Genomic DNA, 21,025 nt, shown 5'->3' with positions numbered 1-21,025 from the left:
TGTTTTTGTGACGCTTCTGTTCTCTTCTCTTTTGGAGGTCTTGCCAACCGTGAAGAACTGAAGATATGAGTCGTCACCCGGTAATTATTTGTTCAGTTATACATTATTAAAAAGTTTGGATGCCCATCAACAATAAGAGCAGAGGAATGGACAAAGTTTATAGATAACCAAACCCACATCGTGAGCAAGGTTGTTATGTATGGTTATGAAAAACGTATTAGGGAAGGGAAGAATACAGCTACTAGCAGTCGTCATGCTTGCTAAGTCGATCACATAGATGCTTGACACTAAAGTACACGCATGATGCTTTTATTTCTCTCGTTTGCTTGTTTCATGAACTGAATCAGTCCTAACTGTGCAATGCCGAAGCATCACGCTCTCCCACGCATACATACACATTGGTGGTTACCTACCACACACAGTGATGCTTGAGCTAATCTATATCGTACCTAATAAACGCATGGAGACAAAAGACCACAAAGCCACATCTGTTCACTAGCTAGGTGATCTGCCCTCCCCTCCGGTCCGGTCCTGTGGGGAATGAGTCAAGATCAGCTTGTCAAAAGAAAGAGACCTGAAAGCAAGCAAAGTTGAAATCAACAAGCAACCTCACTCATCTATTTAAGGAGTGGGCTTTAACCTTTGATAAACTCTCGTTGGTTACAACAAATGAGCATATATATTCAACAAAATCAATCAAAAGTTGGCTATCATCCTCAAAGCTCAGAATAATATCTATACATAATCTTGCATTATTCAAGCCAAATATTAGGTTTAGTTGGCCGCCACACGAAAAAGGCATGCCGCCCGCAGGCAATTTTTAACGCCAAACAGTACTCTCTGTACTTTATTAATACATGAATGGCAGAACTCCAGCCTGTTCTCTTTCAAAAAAAAAACTGTCAAACAGTAGATCGATGGCCAGAGAGCTAGCTAGCTGGAGCACATGCACATCCATAGGTGTGGCACGAGAAAATATTAGGAATGAAATTCACGCGATGTTGTATATAGTACTCTGCATTTCCTTTTTTGGGTGTTTCAAAAGATATATTTTTACATTTGGAAATTAAGACCAGTCAAGGTAAATCAAATTAATTTGAACAGACAGAGAGAGAGAAAGAGAGGGCCAAGGCAGCGAACAGCCCGGTCAAATTAATTTGGGGGCTATTTGGTTGTCAGGTTCTTGCCTAGTCAAGCTCTCGGCATGTGACTTCTAAGTCTTTGGTTGCCTATGCCAGCGACCGAGCCAGGTTCCCGCGGTGCAAGATGCACCTATGAGCCAGGCGCCCAGGCCCGGTTTCATGTAAATGGTTTAGATAAAATAAGAAAAACAAACACGATTCAGTTCTGCGAGTTTGAGAAAAGAAGCGGCTGTGTGCTGTGCTCCAAGGGGCCAAAATGAGAACACTTCGCAGCTGCAAGCTAGCTAGCTGCCAAAACGGTCGCTCGAATAGTAGTATAGCTTAGGCATGACCTGCATTCAGCATGGCCAGGCCATGGGACATGATGACTTGGTAAGAAAGAAGGCAAGAAGGCGTACGTGCACTCGTGCAGTGCAGGTGACGATGCAACGACGCAATCAGCTTACCGAACGACGAGATTTGTTTTTGTCTCCCGTCAGAAAGACCGTCCAAAGTAATAACAACTCCAGATTCTGGTACGGTCATACTCCGTATGCATCTTTCTTACTTGTCCTCCTCTCAAATGCCTTTTGTAGGATGAGATTCGCTGCTGTGAGAGAAGATGACTACTACTAGGTCAGAGAGAGAAAATTAAATTAAATTAAACCTCATGACCGTATTAATCGACTCTTATCTTATGATTTCCTCTGCTACTTTCTTTTTTCTCTCCTCAAAACACGCCACCTAGCCATCATGTTGGTTTTTCATTGGCTAGCACGCCCATTTTTTTTAAGTTCTGTAAGCGTGACAACTATTTTTTGTTTCATTCTTGTAATAAACAATATTATGTTTGAAAATTTCCCGTTGTTGATCACCAGGAGAAAATAACCTTAGCTGCTTTCGGGTCTAAAAGAATGGCCCCTAGTGACGGGCCACCCAAGCCGGACATACGATGGGCCTTGGCCCGTACAACAGTGAAGACAGTACCACACCGAAAACAACCCAACTCCCAAATGATGGAATTTTTTTATTTTTATATTATTTTTTTTGGATTTATCAAAAATATATGTCGTTATATTTTTTTGCAAATATGTCACCCTGCCGCCGGTTCGTTTGGCGGTAAGAAACTACCGCCGGATGAACCGGCGGTAAGTTCCTTGGCCCACGGCCCATCAAACATACCGCCGTTTAATCCGGTGGTAGCTACCTACCGCCAGATGAACTGGCGGTAAGTGCTACCGCCGGGCTACAGCGCGGCTATAACCGGCTGTAGCCGGACTGTAGACGGCCAGATACCTGCCGCTGTTTGAAATGGCGGTAGGTATTCGCATATTTTTTTAATTATTTTCTTTACGTTTAGAGATATTTCAGAAAATAATAGAGATAATGGAGGTTACGGAAATATTTTTTAAAAAATTAATACAAATTAGATTTAACTCTAATAGAATGTGAAAATATATTTTTATGAGATATTCATGAGTTTCAATTACGATTTCGATGTCCTGTCACCTTGCATCAGATTCTTCTGCACCCCCACTATAATTAAAAATGTGGGAGGGCCTACGGCCGTTTGAAACGGCGATAGACATGCGTGAACCATGCCTATAGACCAAATATCTCCATCTATAAATAGAACATCGCCCCATCTCATACGAAGTCACTAGCCATCCCCGCACTACCACCATGTCTTTCTCTGGTTCTACCTACATTCCGTGGAACAAGATTAGAGAACCTGTGCCTCAAGGAGTGCAGGTTCCAATGTGCTTCTGCGGTTCGTTGTGCAAGCTGATGGAGTCCAAAGTTTTGGGCGATGACTTCGGCAGGAGGTTCTTTATATGTGAGAACTACGAGTACGATCCGCCAAAGTGCTACGGCAAGGACAAAGCGAAGGTATCACCTCGCCCTATCTAGTTTGCGCATTCGGAGTTTAGTAAGTTAATTCTAACTCGGCTTGGAAATAGAGTCCACCACCTCTCTGTGATTTCATACAGTGGCTGGACACGGAGCAATCGACCGAAGCTAAGGAACACGTTGAGCGCGAAGCAAGGTGGGCTGCGGAAAGGTGGCAGCGAATGCTGCAAGAGGAAAAAATGGAGGAGAAGCGCAAGAAAGATAAAGAAGAGATCTAGAAGAGGTTCGCAGATATGGAACGTCGGCAGGCGGAGGAGCGTGAAGCTGATAGGGAGAGGAAGCGAGAGAGGGCCCGCCGTGCGAAGGAGGCGGGGCCCGAGGCTATTAGGAAGGGGAAGTATCCTCGGTGCACTCAGTAGATGACTATCATGTAATGTTCGAATTTCATATTCCCTAAGGCGTGTTAGGTATAGATGGAACACGACGTTAGCGTGTTCGATGTACATGGCAGTGCAATTGTTTTTGTAATTTGAATGTCTAATTAATCTGCATTGTGTACTTTCTACTACAAGTACCCATTTCATAAAACATGAGCTACAACTAGATTTTTCAGAAGCATTGCTCTTCAAATAAACTTTTCAGACCGACGTGATGACAACTCCATGGGGATATATCGACCAGTACACATAATAAAAACAAACAAAACAATCACCGTTCATACATTGAACACAAATAAAATAGTGGTCTACACAATTCAACGCACACAACATATGACATGACATGTCAGGTCCTGTTGCAAGCTACGGTAACGAGGTCCAAAACTAAACCTAGCATGCCTTAGGTAATTCGAATAAACGTTATATTATTTATTCAGACGGGGCAGTACAACATCAATCATTCACGGGAAGTACCCTTATCACATCCCGCCATGTCTGATTTTGCACGCTCGCATTTGCATAAATCTTCATTCACCTTCTTCAACCACTCCATATATTGCTGATCACGATGAGTGATCCACGTGTCAATCCACTCATGGAAATGACACCAATGAGTATGCGTGTCATCACCAGCGTACTTTTGCAAACAAGAAACGATTCAAAATTATTAAAAATAACAAAAGCATATTTACAAATTAATTTATATCTGTGATGTTGCACCTCTTTTTTGGACTTCCTCGATATTCTTGCAACACCAATACCTCTGGTCAAAAGTCTCGTAATCACGAAATATGTTCGGAACACCGCATTTGGCAATAGCAATCGGGTGGCTCTACACCTTTCGGCCATACCTTGCAATCTGTAATACATCTATTGGGATCGTTAGGAGAGGGTCCTAAATTAGCCTCCATTTCCCGACGGAAAGCTGCCCGGGAGAATGAGGAGCTCATAGCTGTTTGTTTGGGCTAATTAAAAAAAAAGTGGAACCTGAATTGCAAGTCTGTGCTCTCGGCAACCACAATGTGGTCTTTTATACACGCAGGGTTGCCTGCATCGTCCAAGCACTTTGAACACAGATATTACCTCTCACAGCTCCACAGTCGTCCACGCTTCTGCACTCGCACGCTCCACAGCGCGCACTCATTGCACTTTAAACAACAACAGGACCTCTCACTGCTCCTACCTTCAGTACTCGCACGCTCCACAGCGCTCACTGCTACCACTTTAAACACGGACACGACCTCTCGTTCCTGACTTGTACCCTCGCACGCTCAACACCGCTCACTCATCCCACTTTAAGTACGGATATAAGTACGGAAAGATTCAACATTTATGTACTCACACTGAACTGTAGGAGCCACCTCTTTGTCGGTCCGTGTGCGTGGTTCGCAAGCAAGGGCCGGTACGGCAACGCTAGCTCGTTGCGCTGAACCCCGGCGAACCGAGCCAAAAGGTCGTCGCGCCACGAGAGTCCCACGTCCTCTGCACCTACGGCTCGTCCAGCACACGGCAAGCCTAGAAGCATCGCCACGTCCTGAAGAGTAGTGGTCATCTCACCGACCGGGAGGTGAAACGTGTGCGTCTCCGGACGCCAACGGTCGAGAAGTGCCGCGAGGAGGGACATGTCGAACTGAAACCGTGGAGCCCTGTCCCTAGGTCGACGTGCAGGGTCGGCCATATCTCCCTCCACAAGTCGCGCAATCGGGAGAAGACCTGAAGCGCGTAGCCTGCATCGCGAAAATGAAACATCAAGTTAGAACAAACGGTTACGGAAACAATTAAAATATGTGACAAATGTAACCCGTACCTAGGAACCCAGCGACGGTGTATCGGCATCGTCGACATGGGCACATGAGCCCGAATCATCCCTAAGCTTATGCCACGGACCGCAGACATGTACGACCGGTGGCGCTTGTCGACGAGAGCATCGAGCAACTCAGGGGTGGCTCCTTCCTCGTGCGCCATACCTGTATAATAAGATTTATTAGAAAAAAATTCAGAACATAAATAACAATATTAAGCATAATAACATTAAGTAATACAACAAATACTAAATAAAACACTAAATAAAACATAACGTAATAACCTAATAAATGATGCACAACAAATTACATATCATATAATTTCAATTTCCAATTACAGCAACAAAGTTGAACATACGTTTGCGCCACATATTACAATAAATATTCGTACGCCAAGACGAAATCAGTTTACAACATATTAGTTCTTAATATTACATAATTTAACATCAAACATGATTCAATAGCGAATGACACAGATGACAATCGTCATTGATCACATAAGGCCATCGTTGTTCGGACGGCGGCCACGACGACCCGTTGCCTGCGTTACCGGATTTGGAGCAGCTTCTGATGGGCCCGCTCCATCTGTACAGCCACCATAACTCAATGTCGTACAATCCTTGTACGTATGACCCGTCTCATGGCACTTCGAGCAGAGGCGGACGTCTCGATCAGCCTCCGATCGATCCATGTTATTTCTAATGCGTTTTTTCTTGCGTCGGCCCACCCCTTGAAACATTTCTGGATTTGGATCCGGAATGTAAGTTACATTGTGTCCAGGATCAGTTATGAAATCTCCTAGGATGCGGAACCCATAAATCTCGTGCCTCCAAGTCATCCAAATAGTTTTCTTCATGAAGTAATTTGAGACATACATACGAGACTGTAGTCCACCAGCTTCAAAACAGGCAGCAATGACATGTGTGCACGGCAGGTGCAGCAGCTTTGGCTTATGACATGAGCAAATACAAGCATCAGGACGGAGAATACACTCATGCGCATGCTTCTCACGCCGGCCCCCCATTCGGCCTTTGTCCCTACACATCACCTCGTACCGACGTTCCATAGAGCCAACTGGAGTCACCCGATGTAAACGGGCCTTTTTGAAAGCTTCCTCCATATACTCCATAACCTTGTATCCGTAAACTTTGCGATTATCGACCATATCTTTCTGTGCCACAGCATAACGATCCCTAAAGTACTCGCAAGTGCGATACAAGAAGAACTCCACGATCCCAACAAGTGGCAATGATCTTACACCACGCAGCACCCAATTGTATACCTCGGCTAGGTTCTTAGTCATTAAACCGTACCTAGCACCTCCTTCATCAAACAGTAAAGCTCATTTCTCTTTTGGTTCGTGCTCAATCCACTCCGAGAATGTCTTAATTGCCCTTCTCCTTTTGCGCCTGACATTCGGACCGTCCAAGCCCACGTCTTCAAGTGAGATCTGGTCGTCCTCCTCTGTATTGACAGATCTCTTTGCTAGCTCCGCCATTTGTTTTTTTGTTAGCTCATCCAATTTTTTCCATAGGAAGTTGAATTTCCTTTCCTGATTCTGGTTGCATAACCGCTTGAATAGCTTCATAAGGGTTTTGTTCTTGAACTGGCTATGAAAGTTTGCCCTCATATGCCTCATACACCACCTACTCTTTAGGTCCGGCCAAAGTGCAGTCCTACTACACTCAGTAGAACCATTCTGTATGTCATCGATTGCTTGTAATATACACTTGTGCCGATCATGAATGAAACACACGTTCTCTACATCTTTGACAATCATCTGCTTCACCCTCTGCAAAAACCAATACCAAGTATCCCCTGATTCTTTCTCCACAAAGGCAATTGCCAAAGGCAACAATTGTCTGTTACCATCAGCTGCAACAACTGTGAGGATTGTGCCTTTATACCTTCCTGTCAAAAATGTCTCATCTATACAAATGACTGGCCGGCAGTGCGGAAACGCCTCAATGCAAGCGCCCAAGGCCAAAAACGACCGTTGGAGTACCTGCATTCCAGGCTTCTGGGCACATGGATATGTTTTCAAGTCGTAGTAGCTACCAGGATTTCTAAGACATATAGTGTGCAGCAATGCCGGCATATTGTGATACGAAGCTTCATACGTCCCCCACCTCATCTGCAGCGCTTTCTGTTTCGCTCTGTAAGCTTTGTTGTAGCTAATTTTATATTTAAATTCCTTCTCAACAGCACAAATGATTGACTTAGGTTCATAACTAGGATTGTCCACGATCAAAGGGTACATTTAGTTAGCTATGAAACCTGTACTGAGATTGCGGTGCTGTGGTTCTAATTGCTCAAGCATGCATGTGTGCTCCACAATTTTTTTGATCTCCCAGAAATCCTGCCACTTGCCCATAGAAGCGTACACCTTAAAAGGATATTCGCTTCTCACACAACGCACGTCATATGTTCTCGGACTGCTCTTGACAACTTTGAACTGTCTTTGCAAAGAGAGAGTCGACCAACGTTTTATAGCTTCGTTCATATTGTCACTGTTGGCATACACCGAACCGATGCATACCTCATTTTGCATGTACTCCCAAGGGACCGCTTCACCTTCATTTACACTTAATTTTGAAAAATCATACCCGGACCAGTTGTGTGGGACATGATAATCATCGTCATCATCATCATCATCCGAGGAGTCATCATTCATTGCATTGTGCTGTTGTTCACCCTCCCTCTGAAACTCTTCAACTATCTCTGGAATGTTTTCCCCTTCATCAGCCTGACCAGTTGCTTGACGAGGTTCGTGTGGAGCATGTCTATCATCTTATAAAATCTCGAGTTCACCACCTTCTTCATGAGGTTCATGCATCGTTTCGGTTTCTTCCGATACTATATCTCCCTGCCCTTCATGATCTCCACCCGCTTCAGTTCTAAAACTAATCTTCCCGAATGCTTGAACAAACAACACAAGCGGTAAGCCTTGGCTACTACTTATATTGACATAGTTCCTCCAATTTTGCGTCCCTTCAAGCGGCAATAGCTCCCAAAATATTGGTTTCCTTTGACTGACCACTGCCATGACAGAGATCTCATGTTCATCTCGACTAAGGCCGAAAGCTTTAAATAGCCAATTGGATATTGAAATCCAAGTCCTCTCTCTAGCTCGGGGTACTTTTTTTTTGTGATCGAGCTAAACTCTGACAAATCTACCCCTTCAGGACCATATCTAATTTCTCCTGACCCATAAAACACTTGAAAATACAAATCATCTGACATGCCTGCCAATATTTACGACAATAATTACTCGTCATTAGAATTTAATCAACGACAATAATTACTCGTCATTAGAATTTAATCAACGCTAAAAAATATTTCTGCTATTTTTACATCTATCTTAATTGTTTCTCTACAATTTCTATTACTGACAACAATTTCTGTTTTTATGTAATATAATATCAATTAATAATATTTTTATGAGACTAATATGTCTGTTTGAACTCATTAATATTTTCAATTATATTCATATGTAAACTAATATTTTCAATTACATGTTCTACGATTTTGTATCAAAATAACTTATTTTCAAATCACTAATATTTAGTAAAACTATTTCTACACCTAAAACTATATTCAAATCACTAATATTTCTAATCCTAATCTACTAACTATTATTACTAAAATTAAATTTTAAAATTTACCTGCGATCCGATTTGCGAGCGCCGCCTCGGTGCGGCGGCCGGGGGAGCGCCGGCGAGCCGCGCCGCCGGCCAAAGCCCGGCGCGCGGGGGCCGGGCGTGCGTGCGGGTGCGGCCCTGACGAGGCGCGCGGCCGGCGGAGCGGGCGGGCGGCGGCGCGGGGCAGCGAGCGGGCGGCGGCGTTGGAGGAGCGGGTGGGCGGCTGTAGCGAAAATGGCCTCTCATGCCATATTTCAATATAATGTTTTGGCGATTGATGACACACGCAACACTTGAACTAATGTGTTTGCTTAGATGATATACTCAGGCTTTTAGGTTCAAGGGATGACAAAGAGAAGAGAGGCGAAGCTAGGCCCGAAGGGCCGCCCCTACGGGGGTTCCCCTAAAAGAAATCAAGTCACTGGTTGAACCGACGCCAAGCAAATTACACACGTCGGTGCATTGACTTGAGCACGTCTGGGAAGTTTTAGTATCACCGGTTAAACCGACGTAAGGCAAAATGTACCCATCGGTGCAATGACAGAGATGGCCTGCGGGCTAGGGTTTGGCACCGGATGAACCGACGATAGGAAGTTTGAATACGTCGGTGCAATGGCAGAAGCAGACCAAGAAAAATGCATACATCGGATGAACCGATGATGCACCGGTTAATGGCGTCGGTGCAGTTGTCCAGAGAGTTTGTTTTTCAAGGATCAGAGGACAGTTGCACTCACCGGTTAAACCGACGATAATATTACATACACCGGTCGATTGCGTCGGTTGATTGCCCGTACACGTAACGGCTAGTTTTCAGTGGGCAGTTTAGTATCACCGGTTAAACCGACGATGGCAATTTGGGGAGCATCGGATTAACCGGTGTTAAGCACATTTCTGGCAGCTTTTCCCCAACGGCTATATTTGCTTGTGATGCCTATATATACCCCCAAGGCCGCACCATTTGAGAGTGCTGGAGTTCAAGGAAGTATACAAGAGCTAAAGATCATCTCCAACCACCATAGAGCTTCATTGTACATCATATAGGCTTAAGCACACTTGTGAGAGTGCTTAGTGCTTGTTTAGGCTTAGTTCTTGAGAGAACTAGCTTGAGAGAAAGTCTTGCTGCGGCAAGCAACTTGTGTACTCGTCGTGTGACCCTCCGACTTGGTGTGGAGTGGCAACGACACTTTGTGCGGGGAAGGAGGCCCCTACTTGGTGTTAAAGCTCCAAGATAGTGAAGACGGTGCCGTGGTGACGCTTCGAGATAGACGGTGGCGGTGACCTCGTCTTTGTGACTTGGCGTCACTTAGCCTTTGCTTGTCGGGAGCCTTGGAGGCGTGGCAAGACGGTGATCAAGCGAAGAGACTCGGCATCCCACTTGTTCTTTGTGAGCAAGTGGCCGTGGACGTAGGGAGGGACTTTGGTGTCCTAACCGAACCACGTTAAATCGTGTGTCTTGGTGTCTTCACGGGAGTTTGCATATCCTCTCCCATACCGCTTTACTTACCGCATTACGTTTCCGCATTTACTCTTTCTTGCTTACCTTTACTTTCCTAGTAAGTTTGATTAGGATTGGCTAGATTGCAAGTCTTTTGGGGTAAGTAGAGGGTAGCATAGATAAACCTTAGTCATAACTAGCATGTGTAGGACGTGTTAGGTTTATCTTATGCAATTAGATTGAGCCCTAGGATAGAAAAGCGATTAGCGACCCTATTCACCCCCTCCCCCTCTAGGGTCGGACACCCCGGTGATCCTTACAGCGGCGGCGCTGGGGGAGCGGGCGAGCGCGGCATTAATATGCCGGTCCTTATCGCCGGTTCAAACGGCGGTAGGAAATTACCGCCGGATCATCCGGCGGTAAGATCCGGCCCACCACGGCCCACGGGCCCGCCTGGTTACAGCCGATTCAAACGGCGATATGAGCCTACCACCGGTTCATCCGGCGGTAACAACCTTCCGCCGGATGAACCGGCGGCTGGGTGACATTTTTGAAAAAAAATATCACGACATATTTTTTTGATAAATCGGAAAAAATAATATAAAAATAAAAAACTCCAAATGATGAGTACCGACCGTGGTGTTCTCTTCTTTTTTTGGCATTTTTTTTATTTCTCACTCACTTTCTTGACCAGCCAAAAACAGACACTTCAAGTGAGAGAAAAAAACATAACTGAACGACATGGCCATTTCTTCAAATTAAATATTCTACTGCATTGAATGGATTAAAAACACTGGTTCGAATTGGCATTGCACTGAATGGATGAAAAGCTGAATGGTAAAAGATGAATAATAGGCAAAGGCCAACCGGTGGCCCATGACCCGGCCGGGCCGGTGACGGGCAAAGACGCGCGCCCACCGATCGTACCACGGATTTGGCACGTTGTTAACCAAAAAGCCCCTCCTACCCCTGCCCCATCAATCATTCATGTCATCGAGATTATTATTATTATTATTATTATTATTATTATTATTATTATTATTATTATTATTATTATTATTATTCATTCGCTGCTGCCAAAATTAATGAAGCATGCTGCTGCGTCTTTGCGCGCGCTCCCTTTTTAATTACCGACACCAGCGGCCTCCAGTCGCGTCACGTCACGTGGGCTTCGGCTGTTACCGGGTGCCGGTTTTGCGGTTCTGGCCCGCCTTACGGTACGGAATCACAGATCAACCCCCCGGGACTATAAACTTTGACGGTACGGATCCGCGGAGAAAGCGGAGAAGAAAATATCGTAAAGGCCCTCGGCTGAGGAGATATCATATATCTAAACGGACACTGGCGCGAGCAGTTAACCAGCTCACCCCTCTTGCTAACACACCGCACTTGCCAAGAGAGAGAAAGTGAGAGGCGACTCCACTCGTCTTCCCTCTCTCTCTCTCTCTCCTCCTCCTCCTTTCCTCTGGTCTCTGGTCATCGCCCTCGTCTCCCCGCTCTGACTCCATCCCCAGCCGCCGCCGCCGCCGCCTCCAGCCGCTGCCCCCGCCTCCGCGCCGCCAACCCGTCCCGATCGGCCCCTGAATCGCCGGAAACCGTGAGCTGCGCGAGGTGGGCTTTCCTGCGGGTTCGTTTGAGCTTGATTTAATTGCTGGAGGTGGTTCGAGCTTGGGATTTGGTCTGGGCTGGGTTCTCTTGGGGGTGCTAGTTTGCTTCCTGTAGTTTGATTTGGTTTTTTGGTTGTCGGGCGAGGAAAGATGCCCTGGTTTTGCGCGTTTTGTTTTTCTCCTTTGTTTCTATGGGGTCGGGGGCTTGTCGGCTTCATGGTTCGTTGTACAGCCTGCAGCTTTAGTCAGCCGTGGCATGGTTTTCTTGAGGATTGGGGATGCTTAGTGCATTTTTACTCAAATTCGTTGGCTTCTGAGCATTTCAGGAGGTGTAGTTCCCATTTGGGATAGGGGTCGGTGGCTGCTCCCCTTGTTTTAATCCTTTCTGGAATGTTCACATGTTCTTAACATGTAGCTGAATGATGTACCCTAATAGTTCTTATTTCTGATGTATTCTTGCTGTGCAGGCGGCCACTGTTCCTACAACATATCAGGGACGACAGGTGGACTTCTGAAAAGGGTAAACCTTAGATTGTTGCACGATGGTCGAAGGTCCCAATTTCGCTGGCATGATTGGTGGTATTGGTGGTCATGACAATGGTGGGAACTTTTGCGACATGGCATACTACCGGAAGCTTGGTGAGGGCTCAAACATGTCCATCGATAGCCTTTACAGCATGCAGACCAGCACGCATGGTGGCTCCATTGCAATGTCTGTGGACAACAGTAGTGTAGGGTCATGCGACTCCCATACTAGGATGCTCAATCATCCGGGCCTGAAGGGACCTGTTGTAGGCAATTACTCAGTCGGCGGGCACAGTATTTTCCGCCATGGACGGGTGTCTCATGCCTTGAGTGATGATGCGCTAGCACAAGCATTGATGGACCCAAGGTACCCAACTGAGACCCTCAAGGATTATGAGGAGTGGACAATTGATTTGGCTAAGCTCCACATGGGAATGCCTTTTGCACAGGGTGCCTTTGGAAAGCTCTACAGGGGTACCTACAACGGTGAGGATGTTGCCATTAAGCTTTTGGAGAGGCCAGAGGCTGATCCAGAGAGAGCCGGGTTAATGGAGCAGCAGTTTGTGCAAGAAGTTATGATGCTTGCAACCTTGAGGCACCAGAATATAGTTAAATTTATTGGAGCATGCAGGAAGCCAGTGGTTTGGTGCATTGTGACGGAGTATGCAAAAGGTGGATCAGTTAGGCAGTTTCTGACAAAGAGGCAGAACAGGTCAGTTCCACTAAAACTGGCGGTGAAGCAAGCATTGGATGTTGCAAGGGGGATGGCCTATGTTCATGGTCTTGGGTTCATTCATAGGGATCTAAAATCAGACAACCTCTTGATTGCTGGTGATAAATCTATTAAGATAGCAGACTTTGGAGTAGCTCGGATTGAAGTCAAGACTGAGGGAATGACACCTGAAACAGGAACCTACCGTTGGATGGCACCGTAAGTTGACTTACTGATGTCATTTATTCTACTTAGTTTTTTACTCACTGTTTATTCTAATTAGTATATTTCTGTTTCATGTTTAAACATATAAAAGCATGGGTCGCACAATTCTGTATTTTGATACTGGACATTATATCTTGTTTGGTCATAGTGTCATAGGATGCTATCCAGGAATTATCTTCATTGACATCTTTGCTGCATATTTTAGGTTTTGTTTAAGGGTGCAAAGCCAAAATGGCAAGGAATGCAAGTAGGTTTTTGTGTTTGGATATTTGATAGAAGCTTTGATCCCAGATTAGCTGTTGCTTTACTGCATTGTTACCTCCATATGTAATTACTTAGAATGCATAACATAAAACTAAATTTGCATCTTCCTCTTTCATCTGGAACAATGATTAGTTCTTCAGACTTGAAATATCAGAATGACCATTTTCTCCAAAAAGAAAGGAAAAGAGATGCTCTTGAAACACCTTCTGCTATACTCTTAAATGCTCCCAAGTAGAATATCAGTTACAATTTCACTCACCCAATAATATCGTTGATATTCTGATGCATCATATGTGTCACTTGGACATACCGATTTTTGAACCCTTCTGCTACAAAACTAATGTTTATTGTTTCCTGGTACATTTTTCTCTTTAGATTTGTTGTACCAAACTGGCAAACTGTAACCTTATCTTATCAACATATTTTTCGATGGTGTGGCGGGATTATCTAACGATCTGGGTCGACACTACCATAATTTGTATTTGGTTTATTTTCATGGGCAAGCAGTGGCGTTAGAAATTTTCAATTGGGTGTGCACTAGTGTAAAGAGCTGCGGGTTGTGGGCAAGGGGTATTGTTCCGAGTATTTAGAATTGAGAATTATATGAAGGGAACATATCAGGTACAAACCAACCACTCCGTGCAAACTATAGAAACTTCAATCTGGGCCATCAGATCAACATCCAAGAGGAGGGGCGCAGAGAGGTGAGAGGGGGGATTTGCAAAAGTGTGATTACCCAATCCAAGGACAGGTCCAGATTGTAAAATTACCCAATCTCACATACCCCTTGGATGTTGATCCAATGACTCAGATTGAAGTTTTCATAGTTTGCACGGAGAGGTTGGTTACCCAGTATGCCGAACACAGTATGTGCAGACGTGCAGACGTGCAGTACACAACACAACAGGAAACATTGATATATGCACATACTGAAACATTTCAGCTACCATTGGAAACTACTTCATTTGTCATGCCTGGCATGTGAATTTGCTGTATTCTTTGTGATGATAGCATGTGGGCTTACATTGTTTAGAGACAAGCATTTCAAAGTTCAAACCCAATTCAAAACACTGTTTTTGACTTTTTTCATATATATATTGAGTTGAACCCAACTAGTGTTCCGAACTTGATCCTCAAGTTAGCACTGGTCTGGATCTCACAGTAGTTTGAGAAAAGATTACCTTATGAACCAATGTTTTGAAACATGTATTGTGTTTCATTTTCTCATGTCTTTCTGTTCCTTACTTGTAATGGTGTGGTCCATTGTGATCACGCTAATGCCAGGCATACAAGCCCAGCTGCTTATGGTTATATTTTTGTGTTGTTTAAATCTGGCATATACATTAAAAATGGTGAGGATTCTTGACACCTTGATTTTCATCTTGCAGAGAGATGATTCAGCACAGGCCATATGACCAGAAAGTTGATGTCTATAGCTTTGGCATTGTGCTGTGGGAGCTTATAACCGGCATGCTCCCTTTTGCTAATATGACAGCAGTACAAGCTGCTTTCGCTGTGGTGAACAAGGGTGTCCGCCCAGCCATACCCCAGGACTGCCTGCCCACCCTCGGCGAGATCATGACAAGGTGCTGGGATCCAAACCCTGATGTGCGTCCCCCGTTCACTGAAGTTGTCCGGATGCTGGAGCATGCTGAGATGGAGATACTGAGCACCGTCCGCAAGGCCCGATTTCGGTGTTGCATCTCCCAACCGATGACTACCGACTGAATCCGACAAAAGTAGAGTTGAAAAAGCTCTGTGGAAGCATAATTGAGTGTATTTATCATATGTCAAGACTTTGCTCAGCTGAAGTAGAAAGCCCACCTGAGTGTATGGCTGTGTGTGTATATACTCAGGTTGTCTCCCAAATATTTCCCTCTCCTTAGAATATACCTAGTTTGTGTTTTCAGACTCTTGAGATGTTTTAGGGCTAGCCTATGTCCTGTTGTCAAAACACCATGCAGGGTTCCTATTCTTGTAACGGCCTTATCCCTGTTGCTTTGTTCATGTGTTATGACCCTCCTGCTGAAATATGCTTATGTGCACAAACATGTGTTGCTTCAGTGTATATAGCATATATAATTTCCTGGCAATGGCCCTGTTCCAGTGGCAACAGTTCTGATAGTATTTGCCTTCAGCTAATCTGCAGAATTTGATCAGAGTCTAAAGCAATTTCACGTATTTCTGAGATATAGTTGTTGATGGAATAAGCCATGTGCCACTGAAATAAAATACACACACAATGCTGATCGAGGTGGCCACTGACCAGGTTGCTCCGGAGACGCAATGGAATGGCTAATAGAGTAGTAGTGATTCAACTGCAAGCTATACAAAAGCTAATATCTATACGCTGCTCACCCTCATGGCCAAGTCACTGGGCATCATTCTTGAGGGGGCTCAGTGAAAGTCATTCAGAGAAGAGTACAGATGAGATGCAGGAAAATAGGAAGAGCTTACTAGCTTAGGAAGCTACGAAACTATATTATAGCCTGCCAAACCGGTGGTGAAATAGAGCCATCAACTCTAGCCTATCATGCTCTATAAACTAGTAGGCAGCAACTCCCATTTTCGGCTACTCCTTTGCCGATCTCGCCTCCATGACACATCATCACATATATGATCCAGCTGTTCCTCAGAATTAATCATGAAAGGTGAACGAAAATTCAACCGCTTCCCTTCAAAAGGTTACCAGATTCTGCCGTTTTTGGCGTGGTTTCTTCAGTCTTCACAGGAGCAGCAGATGCCTTCTCAGCAGATGTGGTATCTTCAATCTTCAGACTGATTTCTTTGTCCTTGGTTTCTTCTAGCTGGACAGCCTGTGCAAAGGAGTCTGAGATTTGAGTCACGATGCCTACTGCTACACTGGCCACCACCAGCTTCTGGGCCTTGGGATCAGCACACTGTACCTTCAGCTGCTGCCTATTATCCAACATAGCCTTCTCTTGTTGCTCATAGAAGTCAAAATCCTCAAGGATGGTTGTCTTGGCATTGTGGTTCTTGAAGATGGCCAACATTTGGACACCTTGCTCTAGTTTCACCTGCAAGAGACCCCATTAACACAAGGATCAACACAAGAATTAGGGATCATGTAATTAGTTGTACCTCTTGTGTGTCCCTGCTGTTTGTCACACGCTTGTCCTCATTGTTCTCCAGGATGATGTGCCGAACAAGGTTGTTTGGGACATCCTTAACAATGTGCCATTTCACAGGGAACTGGCCACTCCATTTGTCATTCTGCCAGTAATCGACGCTCTTGTCAAAGTCAACAGGTCCAATCATCTCAGCTACACCGCAGAACTGACCACTGCCATTAACCTGCAAAGAAATCATTCTGTAACCTGGTACTTGTAGGCCTGATAAAATTGTTCTGTTTTCTCAGCAAAAGATAAAAGAGAAACTAACAGTGAAGGGAATGATCATACCGAGAAAAACAAGAAAATAGGACAATACTCTTCTTTGTCTTTCGCCTCACGATAAGCAGCATTTAGCTTTCTGTTCCCTCGGGCAGTGCTGGCCCAAACATTATACTTTATGCTTTTGTGAACATGATCTTCAGTGTAGGACTTTATTACAAAGAATTTGGCATCCTTGTACTCGGTGACGAAATCAGGGTGGTTGTACTTCTCAGGATCAACTATTAACAATGCCTTTTTATTTTTATCCTCAACTGAAGAGCTCTCCACTTCTTTCTTTGTTTTGGTGGCTCTTGGGCCACGGCTTTGCTCGTACAGAAAGTCAAGAGAGCCCTTCTCATGCTTGAAGCCTTTGTTGAAGGTGTCAAATCTGCTACTAGCACTGCAACATGATCTACCGCCTCCATATTTGCCACCTTGTTCTAATGCAGTGTATGATCCAGAGTTATACATGGAACCCTGGTGCTGCAAGAATGCATGCCATCAGTTTTAAAACAACACAACTGGCATGGTAAGTGCAGTAAAAGAAAAAACACAAAATTGACTTTTAAAATCAATGTAGTAATAGAACCAACCATGGACCATAACACTGATATAATCAATGAAGAACATGCTAAATACAATTGTATAACCGCATACCATTCCAGAATTCAGGGGTACGTTTCCTTGCCCAAAAAATTCAGGAATACCATTAGAATGCATTGGAACTGCAGCAACTTCACAAAATCAGTACAAAAATGGCATGTGTACACTATAGTAAAATATAAGTGATACCGAAAACCTAAATTCAAATTTCATATATATTATGAGGAGCCAAGTAGATATTAAGAAGATGAAATCGTACCTCCATCCAAAGAACCAAAAGGCTGATGGAATCCAGGAGTCGGTGAGTAGTAAAGCTCATCAGGAAGGTAGTACTGGTGCAAAGGATCAAACTGTGATATTCCAGTAGCGGAACTTGAATATCCCATGCTTGGAGAAGCAGGTGGCTGGTAGTAAGGACTTGACAAGGGGTAGAGCAAAGAGAAATATGACTGGTTGTCTTCAAGGGTTGACATAAGGGAATAAGCTCCGTACATCACCTGTGAATTTTTTGCATATTGAGGAGAAGCATTAGTAATCAGTTATAAAATCACTTCAATCATGATCAAGAAAAATTAATAAGCAGGAAGAGATCAACAGTCCAATACTTACAGGGTATGCAGCATTAAGACCCTCCGCACTCGCCATGTATGGATATTGTTCCCATTGACCCAAATGGTTTAAATATCCTGTAGAAGAAATCAAAAGGCTTAGATACAGTAAATCTGAAAAAAAAATTCACGGCCCTAAAAAGGTAGAAAATAACAAAACTACAATATGCTGCCTTATCAAAAAAAAAGGAAAAAGTTGAAGTAACTACGTTTCTTTTCTGCCCTTCCATAAGGCCAAGATAGAGCTAATCAGCTAAAGGCAGAACTTTTTCCAAAGAAAAGTGTGTTGTGGGGGAGATTTTAAACCATGATGTGCACCATCAATGCATGCTTTATGTGGTGCAAAGATGTCCCGGTAGGTGTAAGCATCAACATAGAGAGACAAAAAATACAGTCTAACCTCCAGAAAAGAGTGCTTGTGGCTGAGAAGCATACACATTGGGCTGGTAGCCGAACTGTTGTTCTCCACCTTTACCCATAAGGCTAGACTCCTCTTGGGCACTTTTTGGTGATTCTAAGTAGCTTGCAGCATGCACCACAGTAGTAGATATTTTTTTATCTTTGCTCAAAACAAGCTGACAGAACAGCAATATTACTGTTAGTAATTCTACATGTTCAGCAATGACGAGGAAAACAACGAACAAGCATTACTGCCATAACCTGCTCTTTTGCATCCACACTCATGGAAGGATTTTTCTCGACTACAATCTGTGATTCCGATAGCACCATAACATCTATTCAAAAGGAACAATCATATGTAAGTTCAGCAAAGCAGCATAAGTTGCATTGTGATAGGCCCAAAGTAGCGTGTAACAAATAAATATAATATGATGTCACTAACATGCCCCAACCAAACATGAACTAGGTTTAAAAAAAAAAAGCTCTGATGATAGTGAATAAACATATGTATACCGTTCCAGATTCTGTGGCTAAATTTACATAAGTTTCATGTGATCGAGACATGGGCAACAAGCCAACAAGCTCCCATTATACACTATACAGCAAACAGATGCTATTTCTTCAGGGGAGACTGAAGAAACAATGAATAGGGATACATCATGTAGCGCTATAAACGGCAGAAGTTTTACAATTACATTTGCTCGAACTAAAATGCTCCAAAATGCAATTGGAACACATAACAAACTGACCAGGGGCGAACTTAGCATCGGGGCATGGGGGTTCAGTTGAACCCCTGAAAATTTTTGGAACAATAAACTGCAATTAGCACTCCACCAAGCAAATAAGCCGCAACGAGCCGAAGGGAATCGAGCATCCATTCGAAAAAGTGATGCTTGGAGTAAAGGAATCACAGCAAAGAGAAGATTCTGCATATGACAAGCTACGAGCAAGGGCTTGGGCTTCCGTACCAGCAAAAGAAGACAATCCAAGCCTAGGTGGATTCCCAGTTGCCCACTCCACTCCGGCGGCGGAAGACGACGACGGGGACGCCAACGAGAGAAGGAAGAGAGGACTGAAGCGCAGTTGCGGCGGACACGGCCTCGGCACGAAGGGCGGTGGCGCGGTGGAGGCTAGAGACTGGAGAGGGGCGCCTGCGCAAGACTGGAGGGGTGACGAGTTGTGACTTCTAAGCTGGTAGCTGTAGTGGTGAGTACTTGTTTGAGGAGAACTGCGTATCTAATACTATAAGGTCAACTAGATATGTGCTATTATAATTGTCCAAATTTAGAAATCTGCTATTACAATTTGCTATTTATCTGTTGATAAATTTTTTTAGTACCAAATCTGTCAGATTCCTATATGTTTGATTGTGTTTTAGAATTTGTGCTATAACTGTCTACTAGATTAGGGAAAAGTATCTTCACATACTTGCGGCCATATGACTTATCTCAACCATTCATTCATCTCACATGATATCCATCCAACCGTTGAATTCCCCACCTACCCATGATTCTCTCACCTACCTATGATTCATCCGACTGTTGATTTCAAGATGAATAATCCGGATAGATCACGTGGTTACAAGCATATGTGAAAAATTCATGTTCGATAAATTGTATGTAGAGTCGTTACATTAGAACTATGTCATTATTATAATTTTGTTTTTACCGGGCTCATACCACATTCTACGCTTGCTACAGCCATTGACCTATTTGTGGATCAATGTATTTTCGTATGTCCTCTTTTAAATATATGTGAGTAAAATTAAACCATCCTAGAAACATTGTTGAAAAAAAACTTAGAATTTTTATTTGGATTTTTCTTAGTGATGATTTTGTATATACGAGACTTCCGTGTGTTGCGGTGGTCTATTTTTTGGAGTTGGCATGATTCAGGCTACGAGCTTGTTCATATGTGTGGGTTTTGTATACTTGCATTTGCAGAAGAAAAACAGAAGGTGCATTTTGGTGGCAAAGCGAGCAAGGGCTTTTGCAAAAGGGATAAGGATCTCATGCCCCCATGTGAAAACCATCGGAGCGAGGTCGACATCTTGCAGAAGATGCGAGTACTTGGTAATGGTCACCCCGGCCCTATCCGGCTATCCCCCCTAATCCCCTCTCGTCGGTCGCTCTCATCCGCCCTTTACCAAACCATCGCGACGCGGTGACGACGACGTGACGATGTGGACCTCATTCTTGGGAAGAAAGTTTGGGCGAAGCTGAAAAGGCGAGGCGGCTCGGCATGTGCTCGCCGCCCAGTCAGTGGGGAGGCTGTGAAGGAGTCAGAGCGCAGCGGCCGCGCACGTACGTACACGCGTTTTCCTCGCGACGTAGAGAACACGTCGAGGCCGCGCCTCCAGCGTGCCTGGTTGATTCGAGGCGAAGGCAACGCGTAGAGGAG

At 44.3% G+C, this 21,025-nt stretch overlaps 3 protein-coding genes across 7 annotated transcripts; 2 read left to right on the top strand and 1 right to left on the bottom strand.

Moving 5' to 3' along the window:
- Positions 1-2,761: 2,761 nt before the first annotated feature.
- LOC120641715 lies at positions 2,762-3,256 on the top strand. 2 transcript variants are annotated; one of them, XM_039917937.1, is made up of 2 exons: positions 2,762-3,011; positions 3,113-3,256. In XM_039917937.1, exons 1-2 carry the CDS (start codon positions 2,805-2,807, stop codon positions 3,248-3,250), a joined length of 345 nt encoding a protein of 114 aa, XP_039773871.1. In that variant the 5' UTR covers positions 2,762-2,804; the 3' UTR covers positions 3,251-3,256. The 2 variants fall into 2 exon arrangements, with proteins under 2 accessions (XP_039773871.1, XP_039773870.1); XM_039917936.1 differs by having other exon boundaries at positions 3,083-3,256.
- Positions 3,257-11,644: 8,388 nt separating this feature from the next.
- LOC120641714 (serine/threonine-protein kinase STY13-like) lies at positions 11,645-15,713 on the top strand. Its single transcript, XM_039917935.1, has 3 exons — positions 11,645-11,898; positions 12,362-13,350; positions 15,009-15,713. Exons 2-3 carry the CDS (start codon positions 12,437-12,439, stop codon positions 15,346-15,348), a joined length of 1,254 nt encoding a protein of 417 aa, XP_039773869.1. The 5' UTR covers positions 11,645-11,898; positions 12,362-12,436; the 3' UTR covers positions 15,349-15,713.
- Positions 15,714-15,890: 177 nt separating this feature from the next.
- LOC120641713 (YTH domain-containing protein ECT4-like) lies at positions 15,891-19,840 on the bottom strand. 4 transcript variants are annotated; one of them, XM_039917931.1, is made up of 10 exons: positions 19,594-19,840; positions 18,887-18,960; positions 18,627-18,801; positions 18,228-18,304; positions 17,878-18,115; positions 17,673-17,740; positions 17,043-17,498; positions 16,723-16,935; positions 16,527-16,658; positions 15,891-16,436 (listed from the first exon to the last, which is right to left on the bottom strand). In XM_039917931.1, the coding sequence occupies exons 2-10, from the start codon at positions 18,953-18,955 to the stop codon at positions 16,284-16,286; spliced, it is 1,581 nt and encodes a 526-aa protein (XP_039773865.1). In that variant the 5' UTR covers positions 18,956-18,960; positions 19,594-19,840; the 3' UTR covers positions 15,891-16,283. The 4 variants fall into 4 exon arrangements, with proteins under 4 accessions (XP_039773865.1, XP_039773864.1, XP_039773867.1 ...); XM_039917930.1 differs by having other exon boundaries at positions 15,891-16,658; positions 19,594-19,839; XM_039917933.1 differs by lacking the exons at positions 18,887-18,960; positions 19,594-19,840 and having other exon boundaries at positions 15,891-16,658; positions 18,662-18,800.
- Between the last annotated feature and the right edge of the window lie 1,185 nt (positions 19,841-21,025).

Source organism: Panicum virgatum, chromosome 7K, assembly GCF_016808335.1.
Source record: "Panicum virgatum strain AP13 chromosome 7K, P.virgatum_v5, whole genome shotgun sequence".
In the NCBI taxonomy this organism is placed as follows: Eukaryota; Viridiplantae; Streptophyta; class Magnoliopsida; order Poales; family Poaceae; genus Panicum; species Panicum virgatum.
This window is presented reverse-complemented; position numbering and strand designations above follow the sequence as displayed.

Bases quoted from the DNA above. Each gene is read 5' to 3' on its own strand.
- LOC120641715 (XM_039917936.1), top strand. From the start codon at position 2,805: ATGTCTTTCTCTGGTTCTACCTACATTCCGTGGAACAAGATTAGAGAA. The intron at 3,012-3,082 runs GTATCACCTCGC...GCTTGGAAATAG, and splicing joins ACGGCAAGGACAAAGCGAAG to AGTCCACCACCTCTCTGTGA.
- LOC120641714 (XM_039917935.1), top strand. From the start codon at position 12,437: ATGGTCGAAGGTCCCAATTTCGCTGGCATGATTGGTGGTATTGGTGGT. The intron at 13,351-15,008 runs GTAAGTTGACTT...TTCATCTTGCAG, and splicing joins ACCTACCGTTGGATGGCACC to AGAGATGATTCAGCACAGGC.
- LOC120641713 (XM_039917930.1), bottom strand. From the start codon at position 18,955: ATGGTGCTATCGGAATCACAGATTGTAGTCGAGAAAAATCCTTCCATG. The intron at 18,802-18,886 runs GTTATGGCAGTA...CTGTTCTGTCAG, and splicing joins GTGTGGATGCAAAAGAGCAG to CTTGTTTTGAGCAAAGATAA. The intron at 16,659-16,722 runs GTACAACTAATT...GGTCTCTTGCAG, and splicing joins ACAGCAGGGACACACAAGAG to GTGAAACTAGAGCAAGGTGT.